Source organism: Eublepharis macularius, chromosome 18, assembly GCF_028583425.1.
Source record: "Eublepharis macularius isolate TG4126 chromosome 18, MPM_Emac_v1.0, whole genome shotgun sequence".
Classification (NCBI taxonomy): Eukaryota; Metazoa; Chordata; class Lepidosauria; order Squamata; family Eublepharidae; genus Eublepharis; species Eublepharis macularius.
In genome coordinates, this window is record NC_072807.1 from 26,655,487 (window position 1) to 26,679,481 (window position 23,995).

At 44.5% G+C, this 23,995-nt stretch overlaps 1 protein-coding gene across 1 annotated transcript in view; it reads right to left on the reverse strand.

Moving 5' to 3' along the window:
• PDE8A (phosphodiesterase 8A) overlaps positions 1 to 23,995 on the reverse strand; it is a 120,639-nt gene that overhangs the window by 22,366 nt on the left and 74,278 nt on the right. The window contains exons 2-8 of the mRNA XM_055002786.1: positions 16,011 to 16,067; positions 9,443 to 9,633; positions 7,696 to 7,752; positions 4,127 to 4,184; positions 3,256 to 3,344; positions 1,553 to 1,631; positions 1,002 to 1,139 (exon numbers count right to left, since the gene is read on the reverse strand). Of these exons, the coding sequence (XP_054858761.1) occupies positions 1,002 to 1,139; positions 1,553 to 1,631; positions 3,256 to 3,344; positions 4,127 to 4,184; positions 7,696 to 7,752; positions 9,443 to 9,633; positions 16,011 to 16,067 (669 nt within the window). The remainder of the gene's footprint in view (positions 1 to 1,001; positions 1,140 to 1,552; positions 1,632 to 3,255; positions 3,345 to 4,126; positions 4,185 to 7,695; positions 7,753 to 9,442; positions 9,634 to 16,010; positions 16,068 to 23,995) is intronic.

The window sequence follows — 23,995 nt, forward strand, 5'->3', positions numbered from 1 at the left end:
CACGGCATTCACCGTCACCCAATTATTTCACCTGACTCACATGGGGCTACAAGGAAGCGATGACAGACAGGCGCACGTCTTGGAACAGTCAGCCCATTCAATCGCCTTTGGTGCCGGGACCCTAACAACAGCTTCCTTGTACTACAGACTGCCTCCATGTTTTGCTTGTTGCCCATCCAGCTGTCCCCCCATTAGAAGCGGGAACATGCCACATGGGTCCAGTGACATCACCACCACAGAGGATTTGGGGATTTGCTTCCTGTTTGCGTGGGGAAGCCTGCCGTTGGTAGCCAGATAAGTAGCATCACGAAGCCCAGAATTTTGCCCGACCTCAAATACAGTGGGTGGCCATGGAATTGTGCCACTCTGATGGCTGTGTAGTTTGTCTATACGGGACCCTTTGGGCCAAACTAGACGCGATGGCTGCCACCACCGTTTTAAAGTGATTTTAAAATGCTGTGAGGGCATTTATCATTACTTGATAAGGCATGGGGTGGCGACAAGGGCTCCTCAGCCCACCACACTGTGGGCCCAATCAGGATCAGTCCCTCGCAGCATTTTTAAATCGCTTTGGAATCACTTTAAAAAGGCAGTGGGATCCTCATGGCAGCAACAAGGACACCATGAGGTCTAGTTTGGCCCTTGGTTCCCCAGCATAATGTTTCCCATGGGTGCGTACCAAGAAAATTTCCAATTTGAATCTAAGATTGTTGCGCACCAACATGGAAAAAAAAAATCCAATGGGCAATTTGAAATCCCTCCAATTAAAGCCCAACATTCAATTACTAGCACGGGCTCTTAATAGTAATCACCAAGAGAATAGCAACTAAACAGTAACTTGGCAGAAGCAACCCCGAGGTTTTTTTAAAGCTGCAATATAATGCCTGTTCAGCAATACGTCATTTGCTTTTTAAACCAGCAAGCTTCGCAGATCTCCAAAATCCAAGCCTTATCCATTGCTTCACTGTCAACGCACATGCAAAATTATATCGGTATCTTACCTTTTCTATCTTGATGCAAGAATTAATAGTTTCAAGGAGATCAGCTTTTTTTTCATTTATAGGCACTTCTGTTATTTCCTTTCCTATTAATTCACCTTTTTGATAGCCCATCATTGTTTCAAACGCAGGATTTATGTACTGTGAGAGGAGAAAAAGCAAAAAAGTAGCGTGAAATCACTCCACTGATTTCAGTTGCCTTTCATGTGAATACGCATTTCATAGTACAATCCTAAGAGAAGTTTCCGACCTTCTACATCCAATGAATGAATGAATAAGTCAATGAATGAATGTATAAGTCAATGAGCTTAGAAAGGCGCAAGTTTGTTTAGGATTGCAATGTAAATCTAAAATCACATCTAGATGGAAATACTTTCCATCTGAAGTTCATACAGGAAACACGGTTTGGCACAGAGACCACATTCTGCAACTCTTTTGTGAAAACAAAAAACACAAAAAATTATCTGGCCAAATAGCCTTCTTTTGAACTTGAAATGAACACAGTAAAGCCACAGAACAATCTTTGACACTTCTAAGAAATAACTGGAACCAACCTGTATTACATGGTCTTCGCTTGTGATCTCAATGGCTTCTTGATTTTTCTCTAATGCCGTAAATATTGAATTACAAGCCCTGAAAACACAAGGTGCGAGCTAATTAGGTCTGAGTGGCATCGCTTGTCATTTTTGGAACCTTAAAACTATGTCTGTACAGAAACAAATAACAGCAGAGTTTAAGTAACCAGCTTCTCTTTTGAGGACCAGCACTAACCAATTTGATTGGAAGATTGACCCAGTGCGTATTTTACTCAGGGTCACTCTACACACTACTTCTTTTACAAGTTCTCCACAGAGCCAACCTGGGCTTCATGCAGACACACAACAGCTCTGGGGATTGGCTTCTATAAAAAAAGAGAGAGAGCAAATGGCCTCGGAAAGCAGCCACTGGGGGAAGAAAAGCTCCTGCCTTTCTCTCACACTTTTTTTCCTGTGCAAAAATACTCTGGTGGGGAGACATTTCCCCATTTCTGCTGCTCCACGTGGAGGTATTGTGTGCACGTGCAGCAGCAGAAATGGGAAAACTCTCCCCCTGCACTGTTTTTGCACGGGGGTAGGGTGGGGGTAAGTGCTCCTGTACTTTGCACCAGGCTGATTCTTAAAGAATTGGCCCATTCGGGGCCCCAATCATCCTGGTGCGAAGCACAAGAGCGCTCCTGGGGCCTGCGCAATGACGTCACTCCTGGAAGTGATGTCATCATGCTGCACCGGGAGCATAGCCTGGGATGCCCATTCCCCAACTTTTCCCCATGCCAGCCAGTTGAGTGGTTGAAGGGGCAAAGGCTGGGAGGAGGGGGGCATTCTCTCTCCTCTACCTGGGGACCAGCAACTCTACATAATGGTCAGAGTGTCCATCTAGGATCTCAAAGAACCTGGTTTGAATTCTCACTTTGCCACAGACCCTTGCTGGGGTGACCCTGGGCCAATCACACCCTCTCAGCCTAGCATACCATACAGCATTGTTGTATGGACAAAACAGAGAAGGGGAGAAAAATGTAAGTCACTTCGGGTCCCCATTAGGGAGAAACATGGGGTATGAATAGACAAACAAATATTATGGGAAGGGAGGAAGAGAGAAAGAGACATAGGGCTGTTTGCCCTCCAACATCAGTCATGCATGTTCCTAGAATATGTAGCTTGGGCTTTTGTTTTCCTAAAGGCCCAAGGACAAAAGATAATACTGAAGTTATTGGAAGGTAGGGTTGACAATCCCCAGATGGACCCTGGTGTCCTCCCGAAAGTACCACTGCTCTCCGAACTACAGAGGTCAGTTCATCTAAAGAAAACGGCAGCTTCAGAGGGTAGACTCTATGGTATACCATAGATTCTCAATGAAATTCCTCTCCAAATTTCCCCCTCCAGAGGCACTGCCCCCAAATCTTTAGGAATTTCCCAGGCTGAAGTGGACAACCCTACTAGGCAGCCTTTGAGAGCAAGTGTTACCTGTTCTCACCAGCTAACTTGAATTCAAAATCTGGCTCTGTCATTTTGGGTCAAACTTTTGAACATACTTTAAAGACCTCAAGCTAAAAATCTGAAAGTACACAGGCTTAATTGTAAATGGGCCACTCTAAATGTCACCAGGGCACCTATCATGGTGGCCATGGCTCTACAAAGTGCAAGTGCTTATCTTCTGGTACTGGGAAAGCTGATTGTTTAATGTGGATTATTTCCCCCACCTAAACTCAGGCTAAAATTACCTTAGTTTAAATTGTGCCCGCACTTCTCCAAATTCCAGTTGCATGAGTTCGTTGTAACAGGCCATGATATTGGCATTTTCTACATACCTCTGTAGAACAACAACGAAAAATTAAAACATTTCACTTTCTTGCTTATCCAGGAACAAAACTGTGTTTTAAAATTTGGGATTTTTAAAATGCATTTCAAGTTCCAGCAAGATGGGAAAAGTGGAAAAATCATGCTCGGCAAACAGGATCCAAGCCGTATTTTTGACTTCTTCTTATGAGCTAAGACATTTCTTTTCTAAAGACCAGGAAGGAACGATTACATGATGGAGGCAGAAACGGATCACTTGCTGGTGATGATGATATGGGAGGTATACCAAAAGACATTCATAGCCATCGTGTTTATGTTGCAGCAAATGTCCGAAATCTGGTGAATGTTGGCATTCTCATGTTTAAACAGAAAGCCAGTTTACATGTGAATGCTGACAATCTAAACCAGATATGTGTATTTTCTCTAGTTTTGGGCACACACAAGGGGGAATTCTGACAATCATATTAAGGTGACGGTCAACACTCACATACACATCAGTAAATTGGCAGACAGTGATAAAATTAACTGGGGAATGTCAACATTCACATATAAATGTCAACAGTCACTACCACATTTCAGTCCTTCTCTTAGTAAGAGATAGAGATTATCTGCCCAGAGACTCTGGGTTAGGGGCAGACTGAATCCACGCACCCGCGGAGTGTCTCGGCGTCGCGTGAATCGCGCTAGAAAGACGCTACACTTCCGGGTGTTTCGCGAACATTTAGCGCAATGCCGAGATGCCCCGCGGGTGTGTGGATTCAGCCTAAAGCTTTCACCATCAAAAAGTATACCTACCCTTGTGAAGCCAGCAGAAATGAGGGGCAATATTGAGGACTCTTCACGATCCGCATGTCTTAAAAACAGAATAGCGGCGAGATATCAGGAATTAGTAATTCATTACTAATAACTTGCTAATTTATTATCAGAAATTACTAATTTATTGGAACCTTATTCTCAGTGCCACTGTCTGCAGTTGGTGACGTCTGTGGGGCTGCTGTCAGACTCCTGAACACTTTCCAAAGTGGGTACCTGATATGGCCATCGTGATAGCTATCCCAGCCAAGGTCCTATTGGCACAGATCCAAGTAGATTCCATGGGAATCACATGTTTTTAATTCTAAAAATGTATATCCTGCTTCCCAGCAGTAGCTTCTGAAGTGGCTCACAATAGAACAAAGGTGTGCGTTTTTGCAAAACACTTGTTTTATTGCAAAATGGGGACACACAATTGCGTTATATATTGTTTATGTACTGCCCTTCCACAGCCTTCCTGCTACGGCACTCAAGGACTTTTGCAGTGCAAAATAATTGCCTGCAACGTCACACAAGAGAGGGAAAAGGCAGAAGAGAAAATAAGCAAATTAAGGGTCCATCTCTCGGACAAAACGAAATGGCTAGCTATTGAATAGCAGGATGTCCATCAGAGAAGCCAAATGCCAGCTGGTCCCAACCAGATCTCCCACTTTGGCAAGGGACCTCCCGCTGGCAGCCCAGTGCCCCTGCTGGTGCTTGCCAGGGCGGGAAGGGATGGAGGAGTCACAGCATTCCCCTTTCAATGTCACAATCTCATTTTCAGTGCAAACTGGAAGAGACAGCAGTGCGTGGCAGCAACACTCTAACATGGACCGGAAACCATGGGCACGTGTTAAGAGTGTCTCCCAGACCTTTTGATATCACTTCCCGTTCATGCTGGGAGTGATGCTGAGATGCCGGAGGACACCAGATGGTAGGTCCCCTCCCCCAAAACTCTCCAGCCGGTTGCCAGCCTCGGGTTGGCAACCCTAAATGAACAAGATGTCTCTGACCTTGGTATAGCCAGTTTGGTATAGTGGTTAAGAGCGCGGGATTCTAATCTGGAGAGCCGGGTTTGATTCCCCACTCCTCCACTGGAAGCCAGCTGGGTGACCTTGGGCTAGTCACAGCTCTCTGGAGCTCTCTCAGCCCCACCCACCTCACAGGGTGATTATTGTTGTAGGGATAATAATGACATACTTTCTAAACCGCTCCGAGTAGGTGTTAAGTTGTCCTGAAGGGTGGTATATAAATCAAATGTTGTTGTTATTAAATGGCTTCTGATAGAGATAGCTCTGGGAGGAAGGATCTAAATGGCAGTGGACCCCAGGTAAGCTGTTTTACTTCTCTCCTTGATGCAGTCAGGTGGGAATGCCTCAAGCACATTTTTAAAGAAGCTGTTTTCTAAAAGGCCATTTATCTTTAAAGGGCGTTCCGCTGCCGTGAAAATGACCATTGGCCACAAGAAGATTTTCCATTACAAATGAAACAGAGCAGAAATGAATGAAGAGAGACAGAGGATGGGTTTATAAAAATACATAAAAATATAAACATGCATCATTTCTGTCTTGCTGTCTTGCTGTTTCATTTCTGAAACCCTAAGCCAGATCAGGTTTGTGCTGCCGCCGTCTCAGAGTCCACAGTGGGCCTCCCAGCACAGGTGCCTGCGGCTGCTACAGGAGGGCCAAATTGTTCTCCTGGCTCCTCATCTTTTGCAAGAAGACATATTTTTTTGGCCTTTTTTTCCTCAGGGAAACTTTTAAAACTGCCATTCTCCTTCCCTTTCCAATCAGTCTACTCTGGCCACACTTGTGGCAAGAGGGCAATTTGTCTACATAGCTGTCATTGTTTTGCCTAAGTTACACCCAAGGAGCTTCTTTTGTTTACTTTGGAAAGCTCAGGATGTAACTAGAAGAAGTAGTGGGAAATCCGCAATCAGAGCTTCCTTTAAAAAAGATAATAGCAGTTGTGTGTGTGTGTGTGTGTGGGGGTGTCCCTTAATCACACTGGCCCATGGCTCCCCTCTCTCACCATATTCTGCACCAGTTTCTAGAGTTATTTGGCCCACAGCGGAGAATGAACTGGAATTTGTATGCTTCTTCTATGAGAGCCCTATGGCAAAGAGTGGTAAGCAGCAGTACTGCAGCTCAAGCTCTGCTCACAACCCGAGTTCGATCCTGGCGGAAGCCGGGTTCAGGTAGCCAGCTCAAGGTTGACTCAGCCTTCCATCCTTCCGAGGTTGGTAAAATTAGTACCCAGTTTCCTGGGGGTAAAGTGTAGATGACTGGGGAAGGCAATGGCAAACCACCCCGTAAAAATGCAGAGGAGTTAGCCGTGTTAGTCTGTGGTAGCAAAATCCAAAAGGGCCCAGTAGCACCTTTAAGACTAACCAATTTTATTGTAGCATAAGCTTTCGAGAATCAAGTTCTCTTCGTCAGATGCATGGTACAGAAACTGGTCAAATATAGAAGAGGAGGGGGGAGAAGGGGAGGAGAGAGAAGATGCAGTTAGGGGGGGAGAGAGAGGGATGTAACCAAAACATTCCTTTGCTAGTAAAAAGTCTGCCAAGAAAACATCGTGGTGCGACGTCCCCCCATGGGTCAGTAATGACTCGGTGCTTGCACAGGGGACTACCTTTACCTTTATCCTACAGGGTAAATAGCAGCTTGGCAGGGGGTATTTAAGGTAAGGAAATCAAATGCCCTACAGGTGAACCAAAGGCTCCTTTGGACTATAAAGCACAGACATAACCAAATTAACAACCCATGAAAGATTTCAAATGTGAGGCAGAACTCCTGATTGTATGCCATCCAACGTGAACTGCTACCAAACAACAGTAAAAAGCAGGGGTGGACTGGCCATAAACCTCCTGAGGAGCTACTGCTCAAGGGGAGCTGAGTCCCAGTAACTCTGCCAATTCAGGGGCTGCCTGCCTCAGGCCCTTCATCAGCGATGACAATTGGGAATTGGGTCCTCAACGACGTCCTCCTGCACTGCTATCGGTTTCAGAGAGAATGAAACAGGTGAGCTGAGTGTCGCTGAAGCACTGGCTTATAATGCTACAAGCGCCACTTGGCTTTCCAGCAGACAACGGCTGGATAGAGAATTGTAAACCTTCATCAGCCTGTTGATCTCCCCGGCAACCCTTCCTCTCGCCCCCATAGCACCTTTTCTCCAGCAGGCTCAGAGGCAAAAACTGAAGGGTGGGGGAAGGAGTCAAGCCCCTCCCCACCTGCTGCCTCTCCACTCAACATTCTCCATCTGCCCAGCACATGCACACGTCCTTCCTGCTGTTTGGTACTGGCCGTGTTCAAAGACGCAAATGTGCCACCATCTCATGAAGTGTCACTCATAGCTGAGCACATGTCACAGAAGGAGGCATTTTCTTAAAACTCCCAATAATCGGAGTTTTGCTTTAAGCCAAGCTCAAGCCTAATACTCAAAAGGCCACATGGTGCCACCACAAAGCCCCTCATGACTGGTTACATGGGTCTGTTAACAGGTTTATCACCGCGGACTTTGCATGCATCCATTTATTATTGTATTGTAAAATAATGACATTTCTCACTTACCTTCGCACGACACCAATAATAACAGTGTTTTCAGCTAATTTTGTTGATCTAATGGACCTTTTGAGAAAATAAATCAAAATTGATGCAGTTTTACTCTACAGTTTGAAATAAACCTTACAGTGTTTTATGTCGATTCCCCCCTTCCACTGCCTGAGTGGTACCGAGATTTTACTAGGACCCCAGAATCACCAAGACTGCCCCAGCTGCCAAACCTTCCTGAAGTTTCTCTTAGGATGTAAAAGAACAAAAACAAAAATGGGACTGTGCATTTCAGCTGAAAAAAACTCAGACTGGAAAAAAAAGATTAATTATCATTTGAATTGTAAGCTACTTTGGGAGCCAATCTGGCTGAAAAGCATGGTATAAGTACATCAACCAAATGAATGAATGAATACACTTATATAATTGTTGGAGGGAAATACTATCCATGTCCTGAAAAGCAAACAGGTGAAAGTAGTGAGATACGTGAAGATGTCCTATCAGCTGATCTTATACAAGCTCACTTGGGGATTAGACAATTACAGTGAAGGCTGCAGAATAAACCCTAAGAGCAAAGCACATACAGATATAGGCCACTCCCCTTAATGAACTGTTATTGTTTCACTCTTCTCTTCTGTCACAAAGTGAAAATTTTCGTCTGCTCAGGAAGAGCTGAATGAACAATGGACAGCGCAGGGGCCAGGAGGGAGGGTAGAATATCACCATCATATATTTATCGGCAGAGGTGGGAGGATGGGATACGGTGTCATAAACAAAGTGTAAACCCATAATCAAACATCAAATGTAATCCATTCAGAATATAAATGTGCCAGCACTTCCAAAAATGTATTTTTTTAAAAGGATGTTACAATTTTATGGCAACCCTGTGCCACTGCCTCTTGCCATATATTGTAATCCCAACAACAATGGCCAAGCCGGAGAAAACGACCTGCTACTGCAGGGAGAAAAAGAGCAGCATTTTCACTTGCTTTGTGATTGCCAGTGTACTTTGGAGTAAATCTGCAGAACTAAGCTCACAAGACTCGTGAAGAGTGGCGACTGAAAATATAGGGATTATCACAGATGAAGATCACGAAGAAAGCTGACACAAAGAAAATTGATTCATTTGAAATGTGGTGCTGGAGGAGAGTTTTGTGGATACCATGGACAGCCAAAAAGACAAACCAGTGGGTACTAGATCAATTCAAGCCTGAATTCTCCCTAGAAGCTAAAATGACAAAACTGAGGCTATTGTACTTTGGTACAATCATGAGAAGACAAGATTCTCTGGAAAAGTCAACGATGCTAGGAAAAGTAAAAGGCAGTAGGAAAAGAGGAAGACCTAAAACGAGGTGGCTTGACTCAGTAAAAGAAGCCACGTCCTCCAGTTTGCAGGATCTGAGCAAGTCTGTTAATAATAGGACATTTTGGAGGTATCATTCATAGGGTCGTCATAGGTCGGAGGCGACTTGATGGCACATAACACACATCACAGACAAGTCAGTTTACAAGTGAATCTGTGCAGACGGGTTGTCAAACCTCTGGGCCACTGATTCCCAAACTGTGGGCCTTGAGAAATACAGCAGAACAAAAACTACAGGTGCCTGTGACGTTTCTCCGGAATGAGGCTGCTGTGCCATCTCTGCGTGATGCACTGCTCAGGCCTAACCCGAGCAAGTAATTCTGCTACATCTCTTCATCAGATTAGACTGGATCATTCAATCACTCCCTCTCTGACAGAGAAAAGGCAGAACTCCTTTTCACTCACCTGCATAGTGATTCTGCATCAAAGTATCGCGAATGCCTATGATCAATAATGATGATTTCATGGTTCTTATCCAGGAAACACTCAAGGGCAGATTCAGGTGTCCTGGCAACGTTACACCGATATCCAGCTTTCTCACACGCCCAGCAGAACCCATTACTCTGGTTGTCTTCTTTGGCAAACACTAAAAGAACCTAGTTCAAGGAAAACAAAATGTAGTTAAAGAGCATGAAATATATTAGCTGGATAAAGAGACAAATATGTTCGGAGTACATTGATACACACATAATTTCACTGATTGACTGACTGATCAAGAGCCAGTGTGATGTAGCAGTTACAGTGCTAGGCTAAGAAGATGTGGGAGGTCCAGGTTCAAATCCCCACTCTACCATGGAAGCTTGCAGGGTAACCTTGTGCCAATCACACACCCCTCAGCCTAACCTACCTTACAGGGTTGTTGTGAGGATAAGGTGGAGGGGAAGAGAAGGATGGAAGTTGCTTTGGATCCCCATTGAGAAGAAAGGGAGGATATTAATGAAGTAAAGAAATAATGAATACATAAATTTACTTCATTTAGAGTCTGCCTTTCTCACTGAGCCGCAAGGCATATTACACAATTAAAAACAATGCAGCAAGGACAGTGGGATGCAATTAAAAGCGATGCAAATAAGATCAGTATTATATTTGCAATTAACAATGCAAAGAAACCAAAATGCAAAATCAAGTACAATCCTTTGCTTCACTTGCCCTTAACTGTTCAGGAGCCAGGCCTGAGAAAGAACAACTTCAGGCTACCTCACTAAGAGATCATTCTTTTGCTTTTCGTTCAACATCAATAGAGATATAAAATATTTTAGGTACAGGCAACCTTTCTTAGCCCAAGTGGCTAGAAACAAAAAGAAACAAAATCTGCCCGTGAAGATACTGTCAGGCTACCAAACAACAGAGGAGAAAGGAAGAGACCAGGACAGACACATTAGGAACAAGCCAGCCCCCGAGGGAGGGGGCATTTCAGATCCAGAAAAATCTGGGAGGGGACCAGGCCCATCATCTCCTCTCACAGCAGGGTTGCCAGGCTCCAGGTTGGGGCTGGAGATCTCCTAGAATTTCAACTGATCTCCAGGTGACAGAGATCAGTTCCCCTGGAGAAAATGGCTGCCTCGGAGGGTGGACTCTATGGCATTATAACCTGCTGAGGTCCCTCCCTTCCCCAAACCCCACCCCCTCCAGGCTCCACCTACCAAATCTCCAGGAATTTCCCAACCTGGAACTGGCAACCCTATCTCACAGGGGTGCTGCGAGGTCTTGGGGTGCTGTCAGGGGCTTGAGGAGAGAAGCAGCGCTTGGGCACTTTTTTAAAAGGACACCATTCAGCGTACATGGTCAACTGAGAGTTCACAGGCCACATTCAACCCTCCAATTCACATTTATTTGACCCATTCATGCTTCAGCATGGCACAATTCCACACAGCAAGTGAGTGCATATGGACAGTGCAAACGCACAGGTGATGACAATTACTCGTGTCACACAGTCGGCACCCCAGGAGGGAAGATGTTGACAGGGTGAGAACGACATGGGCAGTCACCTTCCCGGCCCGGCCACATTATTTACACGTGTTCGCCTGCGGGGTGAGATGGCAGTATGATGAAAGCAGTGCACACTCTGATACCGTGGCACATGAAATGCGCCTGAGAGCGGAACTACAAGTGACAAAAGGCACAGATTGGACACTTGTCAGCTTCCCTCAAGTTTTGATGGGAAATGTAGGCATCCTGGTCTTGCAGCTTGGCTCTCTGACTGCTGTCCAATGGACTTTTCAACTGTCACTTGTCCAACATTCTGTCAAGCTGCCTACATTTCCCATCAGAACTTGAGGGAAGCTGACAAGTGTCCAACCTGTGCCTTTTGTCACTTGTAGTTCCGCTCTGAGACTTCACAAGCACTAGAATAAAATCTATGAAATAAGATTTTTGTACATTTCTCCCTCAGAGGAGGGGCCACAAAGTATCTCCCAAAACACAACACGAGGACAATAACTGACAGGCTGTTTTTACTGACGCACACAGTTAAGGCTCTGCAAGAGAAACCAGGCAGGTCCCCGCCCCACCGCCATTTTAGCTTAGTTATAAACAGAGGTTTTCGTTTCAGTTTACCGTAATTGCTAAAATGTTGGTTAATAAGTCATTTTGAGCGACCGATGCAGCATACCAGAATTTATGCTGGCCTGAAATTACACTGTGGAGACATTCGACAGCAAGAGAACATTCAGATGGAGACTGTTATGTGCAATTCCAGACTGCACAGAGCTGAATTTACACACAAGCCAAGTAAGCTTGTTCAGGGCCTCCGATATGAGAGGCTTCTTAGTGCGAAAAACAAATGACCGAATGTCAAGTTTCACACTTTTTAAAATAATGCTATATGGGGCCTCTTAAACTTGGCATCGTTTAGGGCAAGGGTCCCCAACCTTTTTGAGTCGGTGGGCAGCTTTGGAATTCTGACCCAGAGAGGCAGGCTGACTACAAAATGGCTGCCACAGGAGGCAGAGCCTACCACAAAATGAGTGCTGCAGGAGGCATACTCAGGCACAAAGAAAACCCCAGGAGAAGGGGAGAAGAGGGGTAATTTTTAGAATACACTGGGAAAGAAGAGTGCGAGAGGAATAAAAACCACACTGCGGTGTCAGCTGCTGTGAAAACACTCCTATTTTAATCTGCACAGCCAGTCAGATCTCCAGTGGCCAATCAGAATACCTGCTGGGCATGCACCTGACCCACTTTCTAAAAAGTGGGCACCAGAAAAGATGTCGGTGGACACCACATTGAGGACTTCTGGTTTAGGGCCCCAGCATTTTAATTTGGCCCTGAGACTGATGTCATCTCTGGATGTGTAGCCTGTACCAGACACTTGCCCGGCCAGCATCATCCAAACAGATTCACTTGGCTCAGGGACTGGGAGAACAGCAGGGCCTCTCCTCCCTATGTGACCATCAGCACCAGTCAGTGTGCAGATTGCCCTGAGCATCTTCACCGATGTGCTGGCATGTGTTTTGCCAGATTGTGACTTTAGCTCTAACGAGAATCAGGCAAGCAATACTCCTGCTTTAATAGATAAACTAGTTTGGATTACGGGTTATCAAATTAATGCTATTTGAAAGTGACTGGTGAGCCATTTCCCCCTCAGTATGGGAGAAATGTGAATACAGGAAATATTTACCCTTTTTTTGCAAGTAAAACAAAAAAGGGGCGGGGGTGGTAATGATGTTATTTTTCAGCAGGTGATAAGGGATCTTCCAAACCACTTACAGGAAATGAAGTACAAGCTAAGCAAGCTATGATGGGAAGGGGGAAGGTCTCTCTCCCATTCTTTTTTAATCTTTTAAAGAATATTAACTGACGTAAGAATGCATAACCTTTCGGTCATACGGCTGCACCAAATACTTCCAGGATAAGATTTTTGGCATGAAAGCCAGGAGTGGGGAAGGACTTTTGGAGGACACAAAATGTTCACCAAAATTCACTTGATTGCCTCTTTTTTTTTTTTACAGCTGTGCTATGTATGTTTGTCCTGTGCATATATTTTTTTTAAAGCTGGGGATCAAGGATTCCAGCCAATCAGGTATCCCAAATGATGAGCTTGATGACATCATGATGCTACACAGCCAATCAGGTTTGGGCTACACAGTCAATGGTGCGATCCTAAACAGAGTTACACCATTCTAAACCCATTGATTTCAGTGGACTTAGAAGGGTATAATTTTGCTTAGGATAGCAAAGAGCCAAATCAGAGTGTGGGCAATGCTTCCTGCCCTCACTCTGAATGGCTGGACACTTTTGTCCCCTTTCCCTCCAAATAATCGCTTAAACGGGTGCTTTCCGTGGGATGCAAAAGCTTTCACAAAAAGTACCCTCTGCGTACCTGTGCTGGTAGAAGTAATAACAGAAAAGATAAGAGCAGCCATGCTGGAATCAGACCTATGGTCCACTCAGTTTCAGACAGGCCAACAGTCCAAATCTCCCTCTGTTGTCCCCTGCCCCCATTCCTATTGGTGATCAGAGGGTTACTACCACTGAACACCATGACGACTAATAGCGATCGTGACTAAGAGCCACAACTGACTTATCCTTTGTGAATTTATCTAAACCCTTTTAAAGCCAACTGAACTCATGGCCCTCATTACAAATCATGGCAGCAAGGTAATCTACAGCTTCCATTTCCAAGGTGGAGGTGGGGAAATTCCCACTCCTACCCCTCATCCCTTCTCTGGCAGCAAGGGACAGGGGGAAACGCAGGGGACAGATCAGTGTCCCGCAATGTTATGATATCATTTCCTGCAATATAACCAGAAATAACATCACTGCACCACTCTAGCGTTCTCCCAAAATTCTATGGTTCGAGCAAATCCTAAAGTGTTCAGCAACGTGGTGACTTCATTTCTAGTTATGCCACTGGAAATGACATCGTAGGGCACTGATCCATGGGTCTCCACCTCTCAAAGTCTAAGCAAATCTCTTTTTGACTTCTGGACCCTGCTTGCAGGGCATCTGGTTTGCCGCTGCGTGGAACGGGACAAAGGATTACATGGGCCATTGGCCTAAGCCAGTGCAGTACTCTTATGACCTTATATGAAATAAATTATATCTGTCTACTATATATCCTAGCCAGTTGCTGAGCATATGGAAAACATGTGCCTGGACCAAGTCAGGGCCTTACAAGTAAAATCCAAAATAGGGATGTAAGATTCAAGTGTGTGTGTGTGGGGGGGGGGATATCTCTAGATCTTTCGTTTGGAAAAAATGATGTTCTTTTCCTTACAAGCGATGGGCACGTTACAGTGCCGTATGTTGATCAAAATTTGGTAGTTCTGCTGGAACCAAATAAAAGCACTTTGATGGCTGGATTTGGTTTAGGAGCTGCCAAGTTGGCCATTCCTCCCTTAGCTAAATAACAATTTTTTTTTTTACATCTTCGTTAAATGTGAGCAAAAAGCAACGGGGGTTGTTCTATTGTAGCGGATACAGCGAGCAGAGGTAGCAACAGAAAGGGAAAGGCAGAGAGTCATCTGTAGCTTAGCAGGGGATGGTCTCCGACAGATTGCTCAGGCTGACAAGGAAATCTGAGCAGGGAAAGGAAGCTTCTTTGGCTAGTGTGACTGGCATCTCCATGGCCAGAGCTGGGAAGTGGTACACAGGCCGAATCCCCACCTGATATCCCTTCTGAGACAGAGTGGTATAGTGGTTAGAGCATTGGACAACGATCCAGAAGACCCAGGTTTGAATCCCCGCTCTGTCATGGAAGCTTGCTGGGCGGGGCCAGTCATTCTCTCTCAGCCTAACCTACTTTACAGGGTTGCTTTTGTGGGGATAAAATGGAGGAGGAGAGAATCACATTGTATGCTGTTTTGGAGAGAAATATTATCGAAATAAATAATGAATAAATGAATGAATGTCACCACTGCAAGACCCACAGTGGATTTCAGTCCTGACACTATTTGTCTGTAATTCCTCTCACTATGACACTTCATTTCATAATTCTAAAATATTCCAGGCGTTACAACAGTGCTTATGCTTTGGATTAGCTTGGTGAATGCTCTTGCCCATAAATCTAAACTTAGTATATAGAGTTCTTTGGAAGTGAGGGAGAGAAACTTGAGGCTTCTTTAATCTTCACTTCCATTCACAGCCAATTGATTAAGAGCCAGGGTGGTGTCTTGAGGTTAGAGTGTTAGACTAGGATGCAGGAGCTCCCAGTTCAAATCCTCGCTCTGCGAGGGAAGCTTGCTAGATTGAACTTGGGACAGTCACACACTAACCTTCCTCACAGGGTTGTTGTGAGGATATAATGGAAGAGAGGAGAATGATGTAAACAACTTTGGGTACCCACTGGAGAGAAAAGCAAGGCATAAATGATGTAAATAAATTAATAAAATAACTGATGGCAGCAAGGACAAAATGCTATTAGAAGAAAACCCAGTCCCTGCTGAACGCAGTAGTAATTTAAGCTGTATGACAAACCAGACACAAGAAGGACTCTTTTGTAACAGAATACAGAGAGAAGATAAGCTGAAAAGCACAACAATGTATGAAGCTGCTCTGGGCTGAGTCAGTCCCTTGGTCCATCAAAGTCAATATAATCTATTCTGACTGGCAGCAGCTCTCCAGGGTCATAGGAAGAAGTCCTGACAACATCTACTATCTAGTCTTTTCATCTGAAGATGCTCTCTCTGGTTTCCCTCCACCATGCCTGACTCTCAAGTTCTCTGTGCCTCCTGGAGTGTTCTCAAACTCTAACCAGGGGGTCCCCCCCCTTACAGTTTTAATTTACAAAGCCATTTTTCTATTGACTTGGGACACCCCCTGAATATGCCAAGACACCTTGTCTTGTCTATGGGTAGTCCCTTATGTGCCTTTTATTATCTACACAGGGACTGGCCCAGTTCCTACTAATACAAGTATGGCCACTCGTGCCTGAAATCCTTAAATACACAAGAAACAAGAAACAGCAAAGCCGTTTTGCTTTCGTCAGGTGGAAGATTTTGTTCCAGCCACCAGCTTCTCTGTCAAGGCTTACCTGAAGTTGATCTTGGTGGAGTCTCATAGGGCCAAACTGCACATCTGTTCCCACTGCCTAGAGACAAGAAGAGGGAGAATTTTAAGCAACTCTTTCCTGCACATGGAAGAAGAAAAGTTCTTGTCACTTCCTGACAAAAGACGCCTCTGATTTAACCTCCCCCTCCCTGTACCTGTAGGACAATCATTACACCATCTCAAAGCTACCCTTGGGAATTTATATTCAGTATAACGATGACAGCATGACAAATCAACAAACCGATCTCCGGGGCATTTCCATTTGCCATTTCTTGCCAAAAGCAAATGGTATTAGTCATATGATCTTGCTTGACAGCTACCTGCATTTTCAGCATTGCTTGTTCTTCTTCTTTTTAAATCCCAATATTTAGAAAGCTTCCATCCACGCTTAGGAAGCAAAGCATTTTATTTACTATTTGAAAGAGCACTTAAATCCTGTAGTGATGGGTGCACAGGAATATACAGCTCTAAAAACCGAAGGATTTATTTCTTTGTTGATTTCATTTATAGCCCACTCAAGGAGGATTTCTATTTATTTATGTATCTATCTATTTTTGACCAGGCAGCATAAGACATCCAATAAACAATGCAATAGGACTAGGATTACAGAACTGGAAAACAAGCCCTGATACAAGCCCTAATACAGAGCCAAGCTACAAGTCATGCCTGACACAGGTTGGACACTTGTCAGCTTCCCTCAAGTTTTGATGGGAAATGTAGGCATCCTGGTCTCGCAGCTTGGCTCTCCAATGGACTTTTCAACTGTCTCTTGTCCAACATTCTGCCAAGCTGCCTACATTTCCCATCAAAACTTGAGGGAAGCTGACAAGTGTTCAACCTGTGTCAGGCGTCACTTGTAGTTTGGCTCTCAGTTTCAGCAACAGACTGTCCCCATATATGTGTAGCAACCCAAGCCCTTTATAAATACTAAGCAGTAGTTTAAGTCCTAGTCAGGCAGGATCTTTTACAGAAGTGACTGAAGGTACCAAGCCTATAAATCAACAATGCAGCTAGGAAGGTGGCCCTCTCTGCACTGCGTCCTGATATAGAATTATAGGAAGGTCTCTTTGAACCAGAAGTTGAACTGGAGACTTTAAATACACACGCAAGAACAGATTCCGATGACTATGAAAGTGGCATTTTTACAATGTTATTATTCACAGTAAAACCGCACTTTTATGATCAGATTTAATCTGCTGCAGTCCAAAACTTCTTCCAATGAGTAATTTTAAAGAGCCTGCAGCCTATCCCACACACCACATAAAGGCCACTGAAAATTACATGCTTTCTCCACAGCTCTTTGCTCGGAGCTCCGTCCCGAGGACACCTTGCATGCCCTTTCATTTATTACTTTGGAAATCACCCATTCAATTTTAAATTTAACTGGAGCCCCAGAACAGAAACGGGTGGGGAGGGCCAGAGCAATGAAAGTCATGACAAAGGCGGAAAGCAACAACTTCCAAGAGTGTCTTTCAAGTGTGTATGTGTTATGTGCTATCAAGTCACCTCCGACCTATGGCAACCCTATGAATGAAAGACCTCGGCAAAGTCCTATCATTAACAGAATTGCTCAGATCCTGCAAACTGAAGGACGTGGCTTCTTTTATTGAGTCAAGCCATCTTGTTTTAGGTCTTCCTCTTTTCAAGCAGGGATGTGATATGCCCGCTTCAGGCAAGCATTGCCCAGCCGATGGGCCCTCTCCACCCAACCTCACCTCTGGGGCCAGCGGGAGAAATAATCAGCAGTGGAAATGACATTGCGCCATGTGCCAATGTCACATCCAAGTGAAAACCTAGCAGTGACATTGATGCTCTAGAAATTCTAGGGTAACACCATAAGGTTTTTAGAGCATCAGCCAACAAGCTTGCACATCATGTCAGATCTGACAAAAGGGAGCTTTGACTCTTGAAAGCTTATACCCTGACAATTTGGTTGGTCTTCAAAGTGCCATTGGACTCAAATCTTACTGTACTACTGCAGACCAACACGGTGACACACCTGAAACTACCTGCTGGGAAGTGTCAAACAGTCTTCCCATGTCCTCTTCTCCATCTCACTTCCCTCCTCCCCTGAAATAGTTACTAAGTGGTGGGGCGGGGACAGAGCATCAGATGTTAAGATACAGCTGCATATTCCCCTGCTGATCACTTCGAGCTGGGAGAAGGGTTAGGAAGGGGTTCCTGTCTCCCCTCAAACAAACCAGTAGCAACCATATATGAGTGAGGTGAGTCTCCCCTTCCTTACTGAAGGCTAGAAACCACCTGGGGCAGCCTGGAAAGGGAGATCTGGGTTGCCAAGGGGAGTCAAGTTCTCTCTCACACACGCCAGTTCTGGTCTCCTTGCAGGGGCTACTAACAATAGAGAGCCTTGCTGGTCCACCCCAGACTTACTAGAAGCCTTGCCTGACCCCAGGACAGGGTCACTTTGCATGCAAATGTGTTGCTGGCGTAACAGTAGGGGGAAATAAACAAAGAGAGGAAATTTGATCCCGCTTCCCAAACCTAGCCTTTCCAGTAGTTACCCTTTTTAAAAACCTAGCAATTTTGTTCATCCTCTCTTAGCGTCATCTTTAGCGCCGAGTTCCACCCCCATCCTGCATGGTTACTGCTCCTTTCAGAGCAAGGCTCTGCAATCTGTCATAACGACAGCCCTCAAAGCCATTTTTATACACCAAAAATACATTTACCCCCGCAGGAAGATGGGTTTTGTTGACGTTCAGGACGTGAAATCTCTCTCTCTTTTACTGTAGCTGCCTGACACAGCAATGCTGAGTTAGCCAATAACTTTGAGCACAAGACTCGAAAACAGAGATGTACCCTGACCTAAATGATGTTGGCTTAAGTGCAAGACTTTCTTTTTAAAAGCGGGGGGGGGGGAGGACCAAATTGGCACAGTCAAAGGTGCAGAAGGATCTGATTGCCTAAGATACCATTTTTACACAACAACGTTTCTAACAATAACCACACTTCTGAATTACATTTTCTGAAATCTTTGTTTCAGTAGCCTCATGCTTACAACAGAAAGCCACAAGCAATTCCAAATGTTAAATTGTGTGGGTCCCCCTGTCCCCAGGAAAACCTCACCAAAATATGAATGTATCTGGGCTTTTATTTAGTCTGCTCTCTGTCACCGGCTCCTTTTTTCTACTTAACTGGGCCTGAGACGTGGGGTGATGGCACTTGGCAGGGTTGATGCTAGAAAGAATCAAGACACACACACTCACGTCATCACAGACGTCCAAAATATGGAGAACATCAACAGTCACATCTGACTATTAATTACAGACAAAATTTTATCAATGTTCAGAGAGGGATCCGTGCACACTGATAGTCACACGTATGTGGGATTCTCTCCGGTCTCTCTGAAAAATGCATTCGCCGTGCAAATCAGCTTGCAGAAGGGATGAGCTTGCTTTTTTCTTTACCAGACCGGCTGCCTACACATGCCTGCGTTAGTTAGCTATGTGTCACTCTGGTGCCCCCAAAGCCCCAAAGAACATATACCCACACTCCAGTTCACAAATGCTCGTCTGAAAGTATTTCTTGTTCACAATAAATGATTGGATGAGTTTATCTATCGATCAATCGATCGATCTATTGGATTTTTAGCCCACCCTCCCCGCAAGTAGGCTCAGGGCAGGTTACAATCACCTGCAAGCTGGAAATAGGTCTGTTTTCCAACATGTATGGAACTTACCTTCAGGACCCGCATTAGGGACTGGTGTCCTCCAGCTGACATTTTCATACCAGCAGATGGCTCACAGGAGACCATTAGCGTTTCCTAGCCCCCTTGCCACTCTTTCCTGCCATTATCACCATCTCTCCTGGCACAGAGGGAGAGTGTAAGTATATGCAAAGCCAGTCACAAAGAGAACACCACTGTGGGTTGCTCTGTCTTTGGGTAGTGGCATGGCATGGCGTAGGGGTCAGAGTGTCAGACTAGGACCTACAAGACCCAGGTTTGAAGCCCCACCCTGGGCCAGTGATTTTGGCCCAGTCACTCCCTCTCAGCCTAAACTATTTCACAGGATGGTGGTGGTTGTGAGGATAAAACAGAGGTGGGACGATGACGTTGTAAGCCACTTTTGAGTTCTCATTGGGGAGGGAAAGTGGGGTATAAATCTCTAAATGGAAATAAATAAATATGGATTCGGTCCAGGAAACAGAAAGAAACAGAAGAGTGAGAGAGGAGTTGGGTGCTGCTCACCTCGGCTTGCCAACAGCCATATGTCAGTATAACAACAACAACAACAACAACAACAACAACACTTAGGTCTCTGGTGGAAACTTGTATCAGCTCAGCAATGCCAATAAATTATAACATGTGATCTGATCTCTATTTATGCGTGTTGCATGAAATTTGAACAACAACAACAACAACTGCACTTATATACTACTCTTCTAGACAGATTAGTGCCCCACCCAGAGTGGTGAACAAGTTAGTGTTATTATTATCCCCACCATGTAGCTGGGGAGCTGAGGCTGAGAGGAGTGGCTTACCCAAGGCCACCTACTGAGCTCATGGCAATAGTGGGATTTGAACCAGTAGAGTGCTGATTTGCAACTGAACCACTTAACCACTGTGCTACAGCAGCTCTCTGCTGTATGAACCTTCGACAGATGCTATATGAATCTTCGACAGATGTGGTCCACCCTAACTGTAACCTATACATCCCCCAGGCCACAGAATTCCATATCCCCACCAGAGTTTCCAATAACTAGAAATAGTGTATTCGTTAACTGAAAAAACATTGGAAACAATCTTAAAATAGACAGGGGCCAAGCAAGTGTGACTGATTGAAATCAAAGGGCAAATAAACTTGACGGTGACCTGGCTTAACCCACAAAAGCATTTCAAGTTTCTTCTCCTGCCCTGAGTCATCCTGCTTAACCCAACCAGAGCAAAAGCTTGGGGGAGGGGAAATCTTACTAATGGTTTCTCTTCCCACAAAGTTAAAAAAAAAAACTTCAATAAGCTTGCTCACAAGAGATTTAACAAGGACAAGCTATGACGGGGAGGGGAACATGGAAAAAACAAGCTCATCAAATTATGGGGGATACGTGATGCGGTAAGGATGTGGAATAGATCAGAAGGGTGGATGTATTAGCAGTCGGAGAAAGGGCTCCATCCTAACCCAGAATCCTTCAGCTAAAGATACTGGGATCAGTCCTGGGGGTTCACACATATACAGCAGCTTTCCCCTCTGTTGTCAACACTTCAGGACTGCAATGGAGCAAGGTGGACTGATGGTCTGATTCGATGCAAGGTAAATTCATGTGTTCACTCAGCTCCGGCCACAAAAAGAGAACCGCAGAGAGTCTAGCCACATATGAAGGGAAAACTCTTTATATAGGAGCCCACATTCCAAGCTCCTGAGAGTTTGCCCCATGCATACTGTTCCACGGCGAGAAAAAGCAGAATAAATTATGCAAATATATGCACGCATGCATACTTCATTCAAGGATGTGCATTCATACATAATAAGCAAGCACCACTGAAGGAGGGATTTGAAGGAAGAGAAATGGGAGGGTGGCGGTAGCCACAAATGGGTTTTTATTTGTGCAGAACCTAAATCGCATTTAGGTGCAAAATGTTCATTTGTACACAAGGAGTCTAACACTGCCATGCCTAAATATTCAGCAATTTAGTTTTCTTGTGCTTCCCTCCTGCACTCCAAACGGCATCTAGATTGAATAATCTACTCTTCTAAACTGTTCTGGCCTTCTTGCTTTTGAACAAAGAAATGTTTAAAAGATGTCAAAAGCTGGGCTTTTTGTTCTCAGAACCATTTAGCAGTGCCGTTATCATGCACTCAGCAGTCCTTGAGAGAATCTCTTTGGTTTTATTATAACCATCTGTGGTATCAGTCAAAGTAACAACACTTTTCCTGGGCTGTTGTCAAACACACACCACTGCTACGCATTAATAGCGAATAAACTTTTACGGATCATGAACCCATTTACAATAATCCCAAGGAAGGCTATTAAACACTGATAGGTTTACAACTTTCTCTTGATATACAGCGGGTGTAAAGAAAGGTACAAACTGGCTCCCTGCTCTTGTCCCTTTGACAATTGGGAGCCCACGGTAATCAGAAGTCAGAACAACAAGAGAACAAGAAGTCCCTAACAAGGTTGTGTGCCTTTTGCTTGCTGGATTAAAAGGACAAAGGTAAGAACTCCAGGAGAGGTAGCACTGAAGACTATAAGCTATTTGTTAAAGACTAATCTCTAGGCGCACAGGCAATTCCACCGAGGACCACACAAATAATTCCTCCAGACCCATACCTTCAATCTACGTTCTTTCTTACCTCTTTACTGCACAAAATCAAAGGGAAAAAAACCCAATGATATGTGCAATGCTGTTCCTTAACCTGCCCCCCCACACACACTTTTCCCCCAGGGAAACATGAATTCCATAAACATTTCATACAAAATATTCATATGAAGCTGGCCTAGCATGAGTCAGACAGCTGGTTCAGCTAGTCTGGAACTGTCTACTCTGTCTGGCAGCTGAATACCTCTAAAGGAGAGATCATTTCCTTATCTTCTAGCCTATTCAGAGAGGAAATATTGCTGAGACAGTTTGAATTACAGCGATTCCATAATAAAGTATGAGCACATCCACTGCTGAAGAATGTATTCAATTAAAATATTAACCGTTGGTGCCGGAATATACCTGCTCTAGAAATCAGTCCAGAATAGGCTACTGCAGAGTAAATGAATGCAACATAAATGAGTGACAGAATAACTGAACAGCGAGAAGAGAAGAGCCTGCAGCCAATGTCATTGTTGGGAGCATTCAGGCAGTGATGCTTAGGGTCAGAAACAGGGTGTTAAAGTCCAGCAGAACTCCACCAACTTCATCTGTGAAACGTTGGATGGCCAACGTAGAAAGCCCTTGTACACGGAAGGATGAACTAACTAGTCAACTCACATTCTCTTTACTTTCCTTATTTATCAGAGACTGTCTTTATTTTTTGGTACTGATCCCTGCTCAATCACTGTGCCACACTGGCTACTAACTTTGCCTTTGGGGACACCTTGATAAAATGTTTCATGCCGTTTCCTAGAGTTATCCTATTTCAGGGGTCAGCTTCCTTCTCAGGATCCCTATAAGAGCCAAGCTGCAAGAGACGAATTACACGAGGAGGAGCACGTGAAGGGAGTTACAGTGTTAGCTGGGAAGCTGAGTTTCAAAAGAAGGCTTTGTTAATTTCCCCTCTCTACAGAGCCAGGGAGATGGTTGCTTAGAGGGTTTGTTAATTTCCTCTTCGCCTCCCAAAGGCTCTGTCAGTTTCACCTCCCCTTCTAAGAGGCAAAGAGGAAATAAACAAACCTTCTGAACAGCCATATTTGCAGGATCTGTAGAGAGGGGAAATTGACAAAGCCTTCCGATCTGTTTTAAAACTCAGCTTCCCGGCTAACACCGTAACTCCATTCACGTGCTCCTCCTTGTGTAATTCGTCTCTTGTAGCTTAGCTGAAATGGATGCATTAACTTTAGTGTCAATGAACACACATGAACACTAAATTACCATGCATTGCACAGCCTGCCATTTCACACATTGAAGCTGCATAATTTATAATTCACTGATCTTTCCAAGCCTCCCTTTCACCAAAAAGAACCAATAATCCCCCTGGCTTTTAGGTGGATACAAGACAACTGAATGCAGAGTAAGCCAAAAGTGTAGAGCTGTCAACACAAGGAGAAAAAAAACTAAATCCAGAGAGGAAAAGAAAGATTATTACATCATCTGTGATAAAATAGCCCTAATATTTAATAACAGACATTCTAGTAAATATATTAACAACCCATAGGTCCACATCCAGAAACATCAGGGCTTACATGCAAGATTGTTGTGTATATAATTTGTATCTGTAGACTAATCTGTTTAGTAGGATGCCTATGAAGATGCATGAAATACTGAATTTTTAAAATACATGGTGGAAGTAGAGCCACTGGCTG